The sequence below is a fragment of the Littorina saxatilis genome, linkage group LG12 (assembly GCF_037325665.1).
Source record: "Littorina saxatilis isolate snail1 linkage group LG12, US_GU_Lsax_2.0, whole genome shotgun sequence".
Classification (NCBI taxonomy): domain Eukaryota; kingdom Metazoa; phylum Mollusca; class Gastropoda; order Littorinimorpha; family Littorinidae; genus Littorina; species Littorina saxatilis.
Window position 1 is genome coordinate 20,413,294 of NC_090256.1, and position 16,991 is coordinate 20,430,284.

The 16,991-nt window shown below is 40.9% G+C and overlaps 2 protein-coding genes across 3 annotated transcripts in view; one reads left to right on the plus strand and one right to left on the minus strand.

The window, feature by feature from the left end:
• LOC138981471 (bromodomain-containing protein 8-like) overlaps nt 1–3,851 on the plus strand; it is a 55,334-nt gene extending 51,483 nt beyond the window's left edge. For both annotated transcript variants that reach the window (XM_070354391.1, XM_070354392.1), the window contains exons 19-20: nt 1,533–1,616; nt 2,651–3,851. In XM_070354391.1, the coding sequence (XP_070210492.1) occupies nt 1,533–1,616; nt 2,651–2,740 (174 nt within the window). In that variant the 3' untranslated portion in view covers nt 2,741–3,851. The remainder of the gene's footprint in view (nt 1–1,532; nt 1,617–2,650) is intronic.
• LOC138981472 (DENN domain-containing protein 10-like) lies at nt 2,276–16,703 on the minus strand. Its single transcript, XM_070354393.1, has 8 exons — nt 16,497–16,703; nt 12,924–13,129; nt 11,973–12,201; nt 10,483–10,600; nt 9,067–9,207; nt 8,677–8,744; nt 7,688–7,782; nt 2,276–6,745 (listed from the first exon to the last, which is right to left on the minus strand). Exons 1-8 carry the CDS (start codon nt 16,534–16,536, stop codon nt 6,572–6,574), a joined length of 1,071 nt encoding a protein of 356 aa, XP_070210494.1. The 5' UTR covers nt 16,537–16,703; the 3' UTR covers nt 2,276–6,571.
• Between the last annotated feature and the right edge of the window lie 288 nt (nt 16,704–16,991).

Consider the following 16,991-nt stretch of genomic DNA (forward strand, 5'->3'; position numbering starts at 1 on the left):
GCCGGCTGTTCATAAACATAAAACTTATCATTGAGGTTTTTGTCAGATATTTGTTAAGCTAAAGCTTTGAAACTTTGGATATATTTCTAGGGTTTCATGACCTCATGACTTGATCCAAGTCTGTTGGACACTCGTCAACTTTGAGGGTCACAGCAGGATTGTTTTGGGGCTATAAAATGAAAAATTATCAATTTCTTGAACTTTTTTTAAACTAGAATCTGAAACTTTACACATATTGCTGGGGTTTGATAACCTCTAGACATACCCCCCGCGGGTTAGGGGGAAGAATTTACCCGATGCTCCCCAGCATTGTTGTAAGAGGCGACTAACGGATTCTGTTTCTCCTTTTACCCTTAAGTGTTTCTTGTATAGAATACATGTATAGTCAATTTTTGTAAAGATTTTAGTCAAGCAGTATGTAAGAAATGTTAAGTCCTTTGTACTGGAAACTTGCATTCTCCCAGTAAGGTAATATATTGTACTACGTTGCAAGCCCCTGGAGCAAATTTTTGATTAGTGCTTTTGTGAAAAAGAAACAATTGACAAGTGGCTCTATCCCATCTCCACCCTTTCCCCGTCGCGATATAACCTTCGGGGTTGAAAACGACGTTAAACACCAAATAAAGAAAGACAGAACCTCTAGACATGATGCTAGTCTGGTTGACCTCGGTCTTCTTCTTCTTCGTTCATTGGCTTAGGCTCCCACGTTCACTCATGTTTTTAGCACGAGTGGATTTTTACGTGTATGATCGTTTTTACCCTGCCATTCAGGCAGCATACGCTGATTTCGGGAGAGGCATGCTGGGTATTTTCGTGTTTCTATAACCCACCGAACTCTGACATGGATTACAGGATCTTTTCCATGCACACTTGGTCTTTTGCTTGCGTGTACACACGACGGGGGTTAAAAGTCACTTGCATGTCTGCACATAAGTTTACCTGTGAGATCGGAAAAATCTCCACTCTTAGTCTTAACCCACCAGGCGGCAGCGACCGGGATTCGAACTCACGACCTCCTGATTAGGAGGCCGACGTCTTACCACCACGCCACTGCGCTCGTCTAAAGACCTCAGTGCCGGAACCAGTACCACTGAGGGTCAAGCTCTTCGGCGGCCTGGAGGACCTACAGAGGACAGCTGCTTTCGTGCGGGCGATTGGCATCTCCATCTAGTGAACGACGAAGAAGAAGAAGAAGAAGAAGACCTCAGTCAAATTCCAAGTTTGGGTCGAAGAATGAAACATTATCATTTTCTTGACCATTTTTCAAGCTACAGCATTGAAATGTCATGCATTTCTAGGAAAGGATTACCTCCAGACAGGAACAAAGTCTGGGTGACCCTAATCAAATGTTCAAGTTCATTGTGGGGTCAAGTTTGGGTTAAAAATGGAAGAAAAAAAATCAACTTTTGGGGGAAGCAAGCGCTTTGAAATATGTCATAAGAGTACTTGTATACAAAATCTATGTAGTTGTCTGCTTTTGTTACGATTGAAACAAAACTTTGTTTCACGTGCTTCTCTGTGGGTTTCCACAGCAATATGTCAGCACTCAGATGATGATGCAGTCAGCGGAAGCCAAAGTGCTCAGGACAAGTCGCAGAGGAGATACGTCTGAGAAGGTACTTAGTCTTTGTCCGTTTTATTTCTTTGTTCGTTTGGGGGTTATTTATTTAATTGTTTATTCATTGATATATTTATTGAGTGATTTAATTATTCATTCATTTTGCCTTTTTGTTTATCCTTTTATTAAAGAGAGAAATATGTATCTGGATTGGTTTTTTTCTGTTTGTCTCGTTAACACACATAGGTTATCTAGGTTTGTTTCGCTGTTTTGTTTCTTGTTAGCACACCTATGTTTTCTAGCTTTTTTTTCTTGCTCGTTTTGGTCTTGTTAGCACACCCGTGTTTTCTAGCTTTGTTTTGTTTTCTGTATCTTGTTGCCTTGTTAGCACACCTAGGTTTTCTAGCTTTGTTTTGTTGTTTTCTGTTTCTTGTTAGCACACCCGTGTTTTCTGCTTTGTTTTGTTTTGTGTATCTTGTCTTGTAAGCACACATAGGTTTTCTAGCTTTGTCTTGTTTTCTGATTCTTGTTGTCTTGTTAGCACACCCATGTTTTCTACTTCTAGCTTTGTCTTGTTTCTTGTTAACAGTACAGTAGCACATTTTGGTTTTCTGCTTTATTTTGTTGTTTTATTTTTTGTGTTAACTTGTAAACACTCCCAGGTTTTCTAGTGCTTTGTTTGGTTTTCTGTTTCTTGTTAGCAGTAGCACACCTAGGTTTATTTTGTTCTTTTCTTTTCTTTTTTTTTAACTTGTAAGCACACCCAGGTTTTCTAGTGCTTTGTTTTGTTGATTTATTTTTGTTTTGTAAGCACACTTAGGTTTTCTAGCTTTGTTTTGTTGTTTCCTTTTTTGATGTCTTGTAAGCACACCCAGGTTTTCTAGCTTTGTTATTTTTTTTGTTTTTTGGTTTTTTTTACTTTTAAGCACACCCAGGTTTTCTAGTGCTTTGTTTTGTTTTCTGTTTTGTGTCTTGTTAGCACACCCATGTTTTCTAGCTTTGTTTTTTGCTTGTTTTCTGTTTCTTATCTTTGTTATTGGTTTGGCAGGACTCTTCTTTTCTGTAATTTTGACACACCTAGTCCACTTTCAGGAAGAAGACCCCAAGAAAAGACGAAGCTCAATTGAGCAACCACAGGAAGGTGGGAAGACCAAGAAAAGGAAATCGCGAGGCGATGAATAAGCATCTGTTGGGCAAAAGAAGAGGCTAACAGAATTCTGAAAGAGAAAAAACGAGACGTACAGTGAATATGTCCCCCACACCCCCTTTTAAGACCTAAAAACAAATTAATCAGATCTTGAAAAGGAAGGAGTCTTCAGTAAAAATGGAGGTAAATTTACAGATGTTATGAACAGAAAGTCTGAAAATCATGGTCTTGAAAGGAAGGGAGTCTTAAATGAGGGGTTCCACTGTATGATTTGCGCAGACCAATTTGAATGAAAGAGCCATGCACAGGATGAATGACATTGGTGTGTACTGTTGATGCATGAACTTGTGTGGAAAATAGGCAGATTATGCACAAGAACTGTGCTTTTTTTCTCAAAAGTTGAAACAAGAGAGGGATGTCCATGAAGAAAGGAAGAATGAAAAGAAAAAAAAATGAAGAACGATAAGCATGAATTGTGAAGATAGCATGGCTTTGTAAACGTGTGGATGAAAATAAGTGAATAAATGAATGTTGTGGGTGAAAGAATTCATATTAACAAAGGACCAATCAAAAATTGACCAGGATTTGAGTGAATTAATAGTTTTCAAGTGAAAAGAATCCGGTATGATTATAGGAAGAGAGGATGAGTGCAGAAAGATCCTTTTCGGAAGCCGAGTTTGGCCAGTGATTGTTGTAGAGAATGTGCGGGTGGAGATTGAAAGGGGTAGGAGAGTGGTAAAATTACATGTGTTAAAAGATTGATGAAATTGATAATGAATGAGTGGGTGAATAAGTTTACCTTGTGGAAGGAGCTGGAGGTTGCGGAAGGGCCAAGATGTCTGTGTGAAGTCGCATGGCACTTTGAGACATGTTTACTATGATACTGATTACTGTGGGTCTACCTCCCCTTGTTCTTGAGACCATGTGTGGTCATACCGGATTGTGTTCATCATATGTTGTGCGAGGCCAAGTTCAGTAGTTGTCATGGTTTGTTTGTTGGTCATTCTGTTGGTGTTGTCATTGTCTTTGATCATGTTTCTTCGATTTTTTTCAGCATCAGAAACACGTGCTAACTTAATAATGAAATCATGAAGTTCACTTAGAGATGTTTGAAGTAATATGAAATAAAAATATTTTGTGACAAGATTTTTGTTTTGTTGTTTTCTCATTTCTGTTCCCAGGTTCTCTTCTCTCTCTCTCTCTCTCTCATTTATTCATTCATTAATTCAAATCACCTCTGTGTATCAACGGTGCAGGCATCTCTTATTGTTTTTATATATTATCTTTAATGTCAATTTCCCCATTAACTCATAGAAAAATGGTGTTGGTGGGATTTACAGTTCAACAACATGCTTCCAGTATTTTAGTGGTCATTTCCTCCATTAAGGCACACTCCTTCTCATGAAAACCGTTTGGCTCACCATCTCAGATCTGGCCAGGCTTTGACTAGGAATAAGACCACCCCTCAACTTGGTCACATACCAAAAATGAACAGCCTGGGTGCTGTCTGAATTTTTCTGAATTATTTCCTTAAAAAGCCACTGGTTACATTTACAAAATGAAATCATCAAAACATTTCCACTGTGGACAGAGAGCACCCAGGCTGATCATTTTTGGTATGGGACCAAGTGGAGAGATGGTCTTATTGGCGGGGATATAACTCAGTTGGTAGCGCGCTGGATTTGTATTCAGTTGGCCGCTGTCACCGTGAGTTCAAACCCACGTTCAGCGGAAATTTATTTCTCAGAGTCAACTTTGTGTGCAGACTCTCTTCGGGGTCCGAACACCCCCCGTGTACACTACATTGGGGTGTGCACGTTAAAGATCCCACGATTGACAAAAGGGTCTTTTCTGGCAAAATTGCTTAGGCACAGTTAATAATTGTCTACCTATACCCGTGTGACTGAGAATAATAGGCCGTGAAAGGTAAATATGCGCCGAAATGGCTGCAATCTACTGGCCGTATAAAATTTCATCTCATACGGCATCATTGCAGAGCGCCTAGAACTGTACCCACGGAATATGCGCGATATAAGCCTCCTATTGATTGATTGATTGATTATTCCATGTAAAAGCCTGAGATCTGAGACGGTGAGGTGAACTGTTATCACGAGAGTGCCTTCATGAGAAATCCTGGTCTTACACAAATCATTTGCAAATACATGTACATGTACCAAATTACTGACTGTGTTGAAGTATCTTCATATCAAACATGACCTGGGCCCATATTCAGGAAGGATCCGACAGGGGTTTTGTCATTTGCGTCACTATTACGCTATTTCATTGACATCAACATGACAAAGTGCTGACAAAATGACGCAAAACCTCGTGTTTTTAATCGAGCGCCAATACGTCGCAGACATTCTTTTTGTACACGATTGTTTGTATGTCAGCACAAGGTTGAGGCTTTTGTTCTGTAACGCTTTGGAAGAAGCAAAACATTAAAATGTCTGTCAGGAGAGTTGTTTCAATTGACTCCTCCGAAAACGGCGTATGGCTGCCTAAATGGCGGGGTAAAAAACGGTCATACACGTAATATTCCACTCATGCAAAAAACACGAGTGTACGTGGGAGTTTCAGCCCACGAACGCAGAAGAAGAAGAAGTTTCAATTGACAGGAACAACTAGGAAAAGCTTTTGCGTGGGAAACGAATTTGACTAAATGCAAGAACTGTCCAAGGTCCACAATCAAGCATATTCAAAAAATGTGTCGGTACTTTGAGATGTCAACACATTCACGTGTTATCGGTGGCCTGATAAGCATAGCGATTTTGAGCACACTGCATACATGTGTTTTGTCCATGTACCGTACGGTCTTTCGGATCTATCAGTTGCTTCTTCCTGTTTGCTTGGTTTGCTTTGATTTTTTCATTTATTTGTTTTTTTGGGGGGGTCGGGGTTTACTTTTTCCAACGAGAAAACAGCTGTTAAGAGTAGTGTTCTTCTGCATTTCTTCAAGCAATCTATATCTTCTTGATGTAGGGATTTAGTATAGTGTTTTTCTCAAAATATCGATTAAGAGGCCGACATCTTACCACCACGCCACTGCGCCTGTCGGTTGGCCTAGTGGTAAGGCGTCCGCCCCGTGATCGGGAGGTCGTGGGTTCGAACCCCGGCCGGGTCATACCTAAGACTTTAAAATTGGCAATCTAGTGACTGCTCCGCCTGGCGTCTGGCATTATGGGGTTAGTGCTAGGACTGGTTGGTCCGGTGTCAGAATAATGTGACTGGGTGAGACATGAAGCCTGTGCTGCGACTTCTGTCTTGTGTGTGGCGTGATATATCCTTCTCAGCGCAACTACTACCCCGCTCTTCTTGTCAATTTCACTGCCTTTGCCATGAGCGGTGGACTGACGATGCTACGAGTATACGGTCTTGCTGCGTTGTATTGCGTTGAGTTTCATTCTGTGAGTTCGACAGCTACTTGACTAAATGTTGTATTTTCGCCTTACGCGACTTGTTTGTGGTTTTCTATACTGCAAGGTGTAGGTTACTTTAAGTATTTGAAAGTCATGTCACATGATGTACACTGTACCACCATGTTTAAGCAAAAAAGTATGTGGGCCAAGTTGATCATGAGGTACACCATTACACAGAGCTATACACTGTCAATGTTATCTACAATAACTTCCTAGCATATAGCAGTCACATTTGCAAGCTAACATAATGGTAAGCAGTGTTCGTAGCACCAGTTAAAACCAACTTGTTTACAACTTTCACTGTTTCATTCAACTCCGGAAGCACATGACTACATGTATTTATACTTTTTAACCTGCACACACCTAAGTTTATCCAAGTGGCAGCCAAAGGCAGTTCGCTTGCACCAAAAATCAGTTCACCAGCACTGTAAAGCAAGTTCCCTTGAACTACAACTGCACGAATCCTTCACAAGCAGCCAAAGAGAAAAGGAAGTTCTCGGTAGCAGGGGGCATTTTGCGAGCCTTCAGGGCTTCCAGTGACAGTGAAAGTTTTCCGTCTTCTCCAGTAGTCGCTAGGGATTTCAGGTTGTTCAGGAGTTCCTTGGTTTTGCTTGCGATCTCCTGCACAAAACACAGAACAAAGTGTAAAACTATACTGTACAAAAAAATCAGAATAGATGAATTCCTGAAATAACTCTGTTGGGTTTGTATGGGTTGTGAAAGAATGATTACTCTTGCTTTTTGTGAGGCAAGCTTTCTACACATACTCTTTGTTCTCGTGTTTCAGACACACCCCTTGCTAGTCACTGGCCTATTATGTCATACAGTGTAAAAGTCTGACTCATTTCTTCTTCTTCTTCTGCGTTCGTGGGCTGAAACTCCCACGTACACTCGTGTTTTTTTCACGAGTGGAATTTTACGTGTATGACCGTTTTTTACCCCGCCATTTAGGCAGCCATACGCCGTTTTCGGAGGAAGCATGCTGGGTATTTTCGTGTTTCTATAACCCACCGAACTCTGACATGGATTACAGGATCTTTTTCGTGCGCACTTGGTCTTGTGCTTGCGTGTACACACGGGGGTGTTGGGACACCGATGAGAGTCTGCACACAAAGTTGACTCTGAGAAGTAAATCTCTCGCCGAACGTGGGGACGAACTCACGCTGACAGCGACCAACAAATCCAGCGCGCTACCGACTGAGCTACATCCCCGCCCTGTCTGACTCACTAAAAGCAAGAGTTATTTCCTAACATCGTCTTTTATGAGCATCCAAGTAAATGACAGGCATATTTTGGCAGGGTAATAGAAAAAGGGACTACAAAAGGTCCCTTTACTGGGATGTGTCCTCATTTGATTTGGCCTCACATTGCAGGTACCAATGTATATCACATCCAATTGGACAGTTACATCTATTGGTCTCCCAAGTTTAAACATAAAGACTTTTGACATTTACAGATACAGGAATATGAAGTGATCAGGGACTTAGAAACCAATTAGGCCACTCAAAATAACCAACTGTTCGTAGCAACACGGAGTTCTTTTTCAAATTTGCAATGACTCACTTTTATCATATCTTGGTCTGTGGTTCCCTCTTCTTCTGCAAACTGCACCATCGCCATGGCAATGTCCTTGTGAAGTTTCCCCATGGCAAAGCTCTCTGTTCTCAGCAAAAAGAGCAGGTCATTCAAAAACAAGAAGACCTGTTTGACATAGGTTTGAACCAACAACAGCAGTCAATTCAGCTCTTCACATATACGTGGACGTCATGTCTGGTCCTAAAACGACAATCTGTTGGCGACAAAAATTTTGACTTTCACTTCAGCAACACCTTTACTTGCTGCAATGAGGATAATTATTGCAAGACATTTAGCATGCTCAAGTGGGTGCTAGCATTAGATAACAAGTTTGGTAGCTCATACTACATAATGCTGCCCTTATTTGAGCCTGAAGATGACTTCGCGAAGACTTTGTGAAGTACTTTCACCAAAATGTCATAGGGCCAACAACAACAACAAAAATAGTCTGTTTACGGTATCCCGACCGACCCTATTTTTTCGTGCGACCCTCGACTTTTTTTTGGCATTTGGGATGGCAAAATAACCTAAAAATATGGGTTGTTTGAGAAAAAAATAAAAATAAAAATAAATAAATCCCGACCTACCGACCTTATTTTTTGGGCCTATGTTACCGTAAACAGACTAATTTTTTTTTGTGGCCTCGCCAAAGCTTCTTGCAGCAAGCTTCGTGAAGTAGACCTCGTGACGTTGATTTTGCCAAATTAATATCAGTCTTTACAACAGTTTCAACCTGAAGATTGGATAAAGCCTGGTAATTTGACATTATGTTATCATATAACTTTTTTGTAAGAATACTTTTTCAGATTGACGGGACATCTAACTTCTGTGTGTTATGAAGCTGATGTTACATGTAACGTTCCTAAAGTTCAGTGTTAGTGATGCTAAGGATGCAGGCGAACTTTCCCTGATGACCTGATAATGCACTTCTTGATAACAACCACCCTAAAGGATACCCAATGAGGTCCTTTTCTCACCTTTAGCATGTGGTGCTATGGATATCTGACTGTTTGGGATGTTCACAAACAGATCATACAAGTCCAGCCTGAAACAAGCAACAGTGGTTTTTTTTTCATGAATGCCTTCATTGTAAAAGTCATTATGTCATGAACAAAATTTGCATTTTACTTTTCAGCTGAATAGTACTTTTCTTCATCAGTTACAGTATTTCCTGGCATTTAAAACTACATAAATCAGCATAGTGGTATTGACTCCCATTAAATTCTATTAAAAAAAAAGGAGAGAAAAGGATCTAACTAGCCAAGCAAGAGAAAAACCAACTTTTCATTGCCCAACCCCCCCCCCCCCCCCATCCATACCCCCCTCCCCCTTCCTCCAACACATCCTGCCGTCTTTCTGTGCATTACCTGCCTTCCACAGCTGCTTCAGTGACTCCAGCGACAAAGTGGGATAGACTGGCTAGATCCTCTGCCTCTGGCTCCGACAGGTGTACGTATGGATAGATTACGTTCCAGTTCTGCCGATGCCACGCAAAGGCAGGCAGAGACCTGTGACATGACATTTTAACAACAAAAATAATAACAATACATGGTTTTTATAAAGTGCTTCATGCATGGAAATCATGCTCAGAGCAATGTACAGTTGAACCTGTCCATAAAGACCATCGGAGGGACCCATCAAAAGTGGTCGTTATAGACAAATGGTTGCTCGGGGAAGGTGAATAAAAAGGGAAAAAAATTGTCTGGGATCTTTAAGGTTGGTTGTGGGCAGGTTGTTGCTTTCGAGATGTGGTCGTAAGGGCAGATTCGACTGCATTATCGAGGCTCGAAATAAAGAATTAACAATATTAAAAGTACATACACAACATAATATTTTATAAAAATTAAGAATCACCAGCACAAACAGCAATTTGGATAACACCAATGCTACAAGTACATGTGTAGACTCATTTCTTGATGGGTTTCAGTCTAAACATATTAAATCAGACTCAGAACTTCCCCTATTTCCTCAGGGGAAAAAAAAACACCCAATGTTATTTCTTTCTTTATTTGGTGTTTAACGTCGTTTTCAACCACGAAGGTTATATCGCGACGGGGAAAGGGGGGAGATGGGATAGAGCCACTTGTCAATTGTTTCTTGTTCACAAAAGCACTAATCAAAAATTTGCTCCAGGGGCTTGCAATGTAGTACAATGTATTACCTTACTGGGAGAATGCAAGTTTCCAGTACAAAGGACTTAACATTTCTTACATACTGCTTGACTAAAATCTTTACAAACATTGACTATATTCTATACAAGAAACACTGAACAAGGGTAAAAAGAGAAACAGAATCCGTTAGTCGCCTCTTACGACATGCTGGGGAGCATCGGGTAAATTCTTCCCCCTAACCCGCGGGGGGAACCCCAATGTTATGTATTTCTGCTTTTTTTGTTAAGACGGATCACTTCCAAGTATTCTTTTAATTAGCATCAAAGCAAATGGAACGAACCAAAACTAAAAGCAGTGTTTGAACATACAACAGTAATAATCTTCCTTAGATGGGCGGTTCTGTTGAGGTTATGCCCCCTCTTTCTTTCGGCTGGTAACTGGAGCCACCTTGCGGCAAGACCACACGAGAAAGGAAAAAAAACTTGCATTGGTCCCAAATAGCATATTGGTTCGGTAACAGTTCGTGTGTAAGTCGTGCATTTTATACAGTAAACAGTCAATGGTCGGTTCTGGTAAGGTTATGCCCCTTCTTTCTTTCGGCTGGTACTGGCGCCACCTCGCGGCAAGATCACAGGAGTTGTCTCGCGTTATCACCCCAGAAGCGCTCATTACCTTGTGTAATCCAGAAGTTGGCCTAAAGAATGTGGTGGGGAATAGACTACGATCCGTTTCTTCAGCAACATGGCCGTGTACATGAGTATCACCTCCACTCCAAATGTCTGTATAATATCTGAAATTCAAAGAAATTGTGTATGTCCCTTTTATCAACATGCCAGTCTCTTGGTCAAAGTATAACCAGCCAGTAACCCTTGATTATAATTCATCATTTTCAAATGTTACCTTATGCCTGCAGACAATAGAAGTGAATGGCCAATTTAATTTCTACCCTATTATTGCATTTTCTCAGTTATTAGACTCGTTAAGTGTACAGTATTAGTGTTAGTGTTTGTGGTTATCGGTACTTTTTTATGTGGTGACGTCAGCGTTTTGTGCGCAGTTCAAAGGTTAGGGGTCAAAGTTTACGTTTGCTTCCTTAGATCTGCTAACGAGCGGTGGTTAAATCGACAGAAATAACGAGCCCTAAATTGTATGTGAAAACTCGGCGAACGTTTGTTTATTCATACATTTCTTTATAACTAGTATGTTCCTGAACAACTTTATGTTACAAATGTCAGTTTCATGTGTGATTTATTCCAGGTTTGATGCACTAAATTCTTAGCCAAAGAAATTAATCGGAATGAGTGAATCTGCAGACAGAGAAAGATGCACGCAAACACTTCTCTTCCAGCGCATTCACTTTCTGAAGATTCTGTACACGTTGAACGTTCTGCATGCGCCTATTCAACACTTGAGTGGTTAAAATGTATCAAAGAAACATTACGATTTATCAATACAAACAAAATTGCAATGATCGTTTCTTTCATTCTTGTTGTCGGCTGTATCGTCTGCTCCGTGTATGACTTTTCTTCTTTTTCCAACTGAAGAGTCCAGACATGGGACGCTACTCTTTCGAATTATTGCAACAGTTGTCTTCCCTCCCATTACGTTAACGAAAGTGAAACTAAACGCACGGGCCAAGACGCCGTTGTCGGTTTTGTTATGGTAAGCGGAACGCGTAATGATACAGAGATTTTCCTTAAGTTAACCACTAACACTGTACACTTAATCTCTCTAATATTAACCTTTTTCTTCCTGCTTTATTTGTTTAATATGTATCCCCTTTTCCCTCCTTTACACCTTTTCAGACAGAGAGAGAGAGAGACAGAGAGAGAGAGAGAGAGAGAGAGAGAGAGAGAGAGAGAGAGAGAGAGAGAGAGAGAGAGAGATCCATGCATGCACCCGGCTCCTTACTTTCTGAGGAGTCAGCAGACTGTTTAAAAAGATAGATTCACTTAGACAGGAGCCTATAAAAGAACATACTGGCTTCCAGATATATGCATTACCTCTGAATCTTGGTTTCCATTTGCTCACACAAAAAGGGGCAAACTACTACAAAACAAAACAAAACACACAAACTAAAATACCTAAAAAAAACACCTGAAATACCCACAAGTGGCTGTGAATGAAACTAAAACTTTGACATTTCTGTCTGTTTCTGTTACCTTTCAAGCAAACTTTAGCATATGCCTGCTTTTTTTCGAAGTCCCCGGAAGAAAATTTTCCATTTTCATCATTTGCACAAGTCCCTCTTGTGACAACAGAGAGATATCCCTCCAGCACAGATGTGGGGTTTCCTGTCTCTTTGTACTGTCGCAGAAATATCTGGCACAGAGTCTCGTATTTTTCAGGATTGAAGTCCCTGGAGATCAACACCAGGGCAACATCTGTGACCTGCAAACAATGTTCTTACACTAACAAGGCAGTGACAAATATTGTACATGATTAAGGTTGAACTCTAGAGAAAAAGATGGGTGTTTTTGTGCATATTTTTGTGTGTGTGTGTGTGTGTGTGTGTGTTGAGCGCGCTTGTGTGCTGTAAAAGCATGAACAAATTGTGTGCATATTAAGGTCAAGTATATGACAGTGAAAGTGAAAGAGCTATCAGATGTATTCGGAATTCCACATAAATGTAATCCAACATTTCTAGCTGTTTGAGTTTATGGATATACATGTATATATATATATCGCCTTTAAAGCGATCCAATTGAAAAAGTTTTGCAGAAGACTTCTTCTCTACCAAAGCCCTGTGTTGGAACAGCAGCGAAAAGTTGACCACTTTTCCTGTTTCACTAATCTTACAAATTAGATCTCCTCGTTCGTGTATCCTCTTCTGGATCTACAGGCTGGTACAGAGCATTACCTCCCTTTAGGCTTTTTTAAATTTCTCTATTTTAACCTAATTTCTTGGTTAAAACTTGTCTAAATTTCAACATTCTTTCTTAACAAATGTATCTTCAGTTTGACTCCCTAGCTATTGTTGAACACCTGCGTTTTGCCAAGTTTTCAGAGAACTTAAAAGATGCAGACCACTCTACATGAACCGGATATTTATGAACTAAAAACTCCCCATTTTGTAACACTCATTCTTGAGTAGAAATGTTATCTCGTCTCACTTTTGACAAAGGGCTGCCTTCAGAATCCACAGAGAATTCAGACCTCAGGATGTAGTACCATGTTTGTCGCCACTGGCAATAGACAAAGTTGACACAGCTTGATTGTTCGCTGCTCAGGCCTGATTTCAGCTTGAGATACTCTCGCTGCTCGCTCGTAACAGAGGGGTACGACCATGACCACAGCACATCACCATTTTTGTCTTTTTCTGGAGATAGAAAAAAATGTGTCGGATACATCTTTAAAATCTTTAACAGGTGTACGTGGAGCACCTTACCTTTATAGTTTTTCTTTGCAAAGTTTTTACTGATATAAACTTGGCCAAAAAATTATTGCAGCAAATTTCAAACCCAAATTAAAGCATTAATCCCCGTGTCATTTCATTACAACTGTCTATGCCAGTTATGACCGTTCACTTAACCTCCAGGATCACCTTTTGGATTAAATATTTCTTTTACAGGGATCACGTGACCGCCGCGCAAGTAAGGGTACCCTCAAAATCGACCAGACAAAAACGGAAGAGCTGAATGAAAAATGGACAAGAAATCACAATAGGCAAAAACTTTGCAACTTTGACATACGAGAAGAAAGTCAAACCAATTATCTACCCTGAATAGATTGTTTTGTTTTGCTACCTTGCGTGTTTCGCGTGCTATGCTATTCCTACTGATGCAGGTGTCGATCTCAAGAGCGGTCAAAAACGGGACTTTTTGCGTCATTTTTTAGGGGTATCATGACAAAAAAGTCTGCACTTTAGCAATGATTTGGTGGATTGCTTTGAAACTTTCAGAATATTTTACCAACCAGGGCCGGACTAGGCGAAGAGGAGGGGGGGGGTTGCCAGTGGTGGCCCAGGGGGATGTCCCCCCTGGCGGCAGGGGCGGATCAGTTCATTTTATGACTGGTTTTTTTCAAAAGTATATTGTGAAGATATGGGTGTGAAGGCGCGAAGCGCCGAGTCGACGGCGCGAAGCGCCTAGCTTGCTAGGGGGGTCCGGGGGCATGCCCCCCCGGAAAATTTTGAAAAAAAGGATGCAAAATGGTGCAATCTGGTGCATTCTGAGGATGATCATTACCAGTTTCAGGCAGCAGATTTTGTCACTGATTAATACCCCAAAAATTGAAACTCAATGTAAAATAAAGAAATGCATACCTCATTCAATATTTTTATTTTTTGGCTGGGGGGGGGGGGGTCCGGAAACCCTAGAACCCACCCCCCCCCCCCCCCTCGTTGTGGGGCGAAGCACCCTGAAGCTGACGGGTAGGTCATATTATGAGATAGGAAAATGGTCGCTCCTTGCATGAAACGGCATAAAATAAGCAATAATAACAAAAAAATTAAATAAGTAAGGTACATGTTTAGGCTAGGGGGGGGGGGGGGGGTTGCGCAACCCCCATAACCCCCCCGGTAGTCCGGCCCTGCCAACATACTAGAGATACTTCGAGCGAAATTATGGATTGTTACAGGTGTTTGTTAAAATGTTATGCAATTTTTCGAAAGAAGTTTTTAATCTCGTCATAGGATTGTTCCCTTGGGTCCAAAAAATTCATGACTTTGCATATCTTTAGAAAAATGATTGATACACACACTGCTAAAGTTTTATGTGCGTGTAAGCACTGACGCAAAATTGCTGGGCCTGTAAACACGGTACATATTTAAGCGATGATTCTGGTGCCACAGCGATGCCCAGCCAAGCGTGACCGTAGCATGTTTTAAGATGCACCCAGCGATAACAGCTATAAGCGCGAAACAGCGTGAACGTTCCATTTTTGGCTCACGTAAGTGTAGCCTATGCGATGCTAACTTTTGTCTGTCTGTGCGTGCGTGCATGCGTGCGTGCGTATGTATGTATGTATGTATGTATGTATGTATGTATGTATGTATGTATGTGTGTATGTATGTATGTATGTATGTCTGTGGTAGAAACTTTAACATTTGACTGAACACCGAAATACTAATTTTACCTGGTTATTATTCAAGCAACAGCTAGCTTCAAAGTATCGAAGCAATGATCAACATTTCGTCGGCACGTATGTAGTTAAAGTGTGTATCCAAAGAAAACGGGTGGTGGGGGGTTTTAGGGGGGTAAAAACAGGTGACTGGTTTGTGTCGTGTATGGTATGTAGACCAGGTCAGGGGTCAAGGTTAGGTCAGATCGCGTGAAGGATTGTGGTATAGATACAGTTATCACCGAGCTGCAGTTCGCCGATTCGGAGAAGACGATTTCACATTGTTCGGTTTCGTAGCTCCAGAAAAATAGATAAAGAAGATACCAAAGGAGATTTCCTACAGGTTAATCTGCACAGCGTGTTTCCAGTGTCTGCGCGAGGAAGCGCTGTCGAAAGCGCAGTGTTGATCTGGTCATCTGGCAGTCGTGTCCCTGTAAGTAGGCTACAGACAGACAGATCTAGATCTAGTGTCTTGCACTCTTGCACCGTGTCACCTATGTTTACTGTGTGTGTGTATGTGTGATGGAGTGATTGGGTTTGTGTTACTGTTTGTTGATTTCTTACGTGAGCCTTGAAGGCTTCGCCTCTTGTTTTCTCATGTGTTTGCATGACTAGCAAATTAACGCCAGCGGCTACACGCAAATGAAACTTAGACAGAATCTGTATCAATCATTTATCTGTGGATATACAAAGTCATGAATTTTTTTAAGACAAGTGAACAATCTATGACAAGTTTAACAACATTTTTCCGAAACATTGCGTCACATCTGGATAAACAACCGTAACGATCCAAACGTTCGCACGAAGTATCTCTAGTATGTTGGTAAAATATTCTGAAAGTTTCAAAGCAATCCACCAAGTCATTGCTAAAATGTAGCGCTTTTTGACATAATACCCATAAAAATTGACGTAAAACGTTCCGTTTTTGACCGCTCTTCCGATCGACACCTGCATCAGTAGGAATAGCATAGCACGCGAAATACGCAAGGTAGCAAAACAAAACAATCTGTTCAGGGTAGATAATTGGTTTGACTTTCTTCTCGTATGTCAAAGTTGCAAAGATTTGCCTATTGTGATTTCTTGTCAATTTTTCATTCGGCTCTTCCGTTTTTGTCTGGTCTTAACTGGCATATATAATATACAGTTTTAATTAAATGACACAGGAATTAATGCTTTAATTTGAGTTTGAAATTTGTTGCAATAATTTTTTGGCCAACTTTATTATATATGAATTATGATAAAGCAATGTCTATTTCTGCGCACATGTGCATTTGAAAGTAAGACTGAGAATGGGCAACATGTCTATGACTGAGTTTTGGGTAAGCACATATGTATAGCCAACAGAATCATGGTAGTATGAATTCACTACGATACTGATCTTGTCTGCAGCTGAGCATTTTAACTTTGCGCAGCGTAGCTTTTACAAAACAGCGTACAGCGTCACGCCCCCTTCCAGATTTAGGCCTACACTTCGTGATCAAAATTGATTATTTGCACATGTATATGACAGACCGAAACATTTACTACAGAAACTGATCTGCAATATTCTAATTCATGTATCATGTCTTATTATTCTATGTCAACATAAACCCGTTTGTTCAAATATTTAACACAAAAGCTGATACCGATTAGTCCGGCTCCTTTCAGTTCCACAAAAGCAGCCATTTTGACACAAATTTTGCAAAAGTCGTGGCTGGAGAACCGACGAGTCGGTTACGGAACCCACAGCTCCAGGCTCGAGAACCGACGAGTCGGTTACGGAGCCACCAGGCTCGAGAACCGGCGTGTCGGTTACGGTTCGCTCTCGACAACTTGCCAGCGCCGTGTCGAGTAACCCTACAGGCTCTCAAAATAAAGGTTCCCTTTTTCATGTTTTTACCCAGAAACTGAACTGAGGCTCTTCGAAAATAAAAGTAAACAGGCCGTGATGCAAGTACCCGAAGAACTATACTGCCAGACTGACTGACGGCAGCTGAATCAGTGGCACTGATTTCAGAACTTGAAATCATTGACTCCCTGGTGTCACGATTTCATCTTTCGCCTGTGTACATATTTCCCCCTCGACATATACTACTCAAGACTGAAATGTTGTTTCCTGGTAAATTTAAGAAGTGAAATTA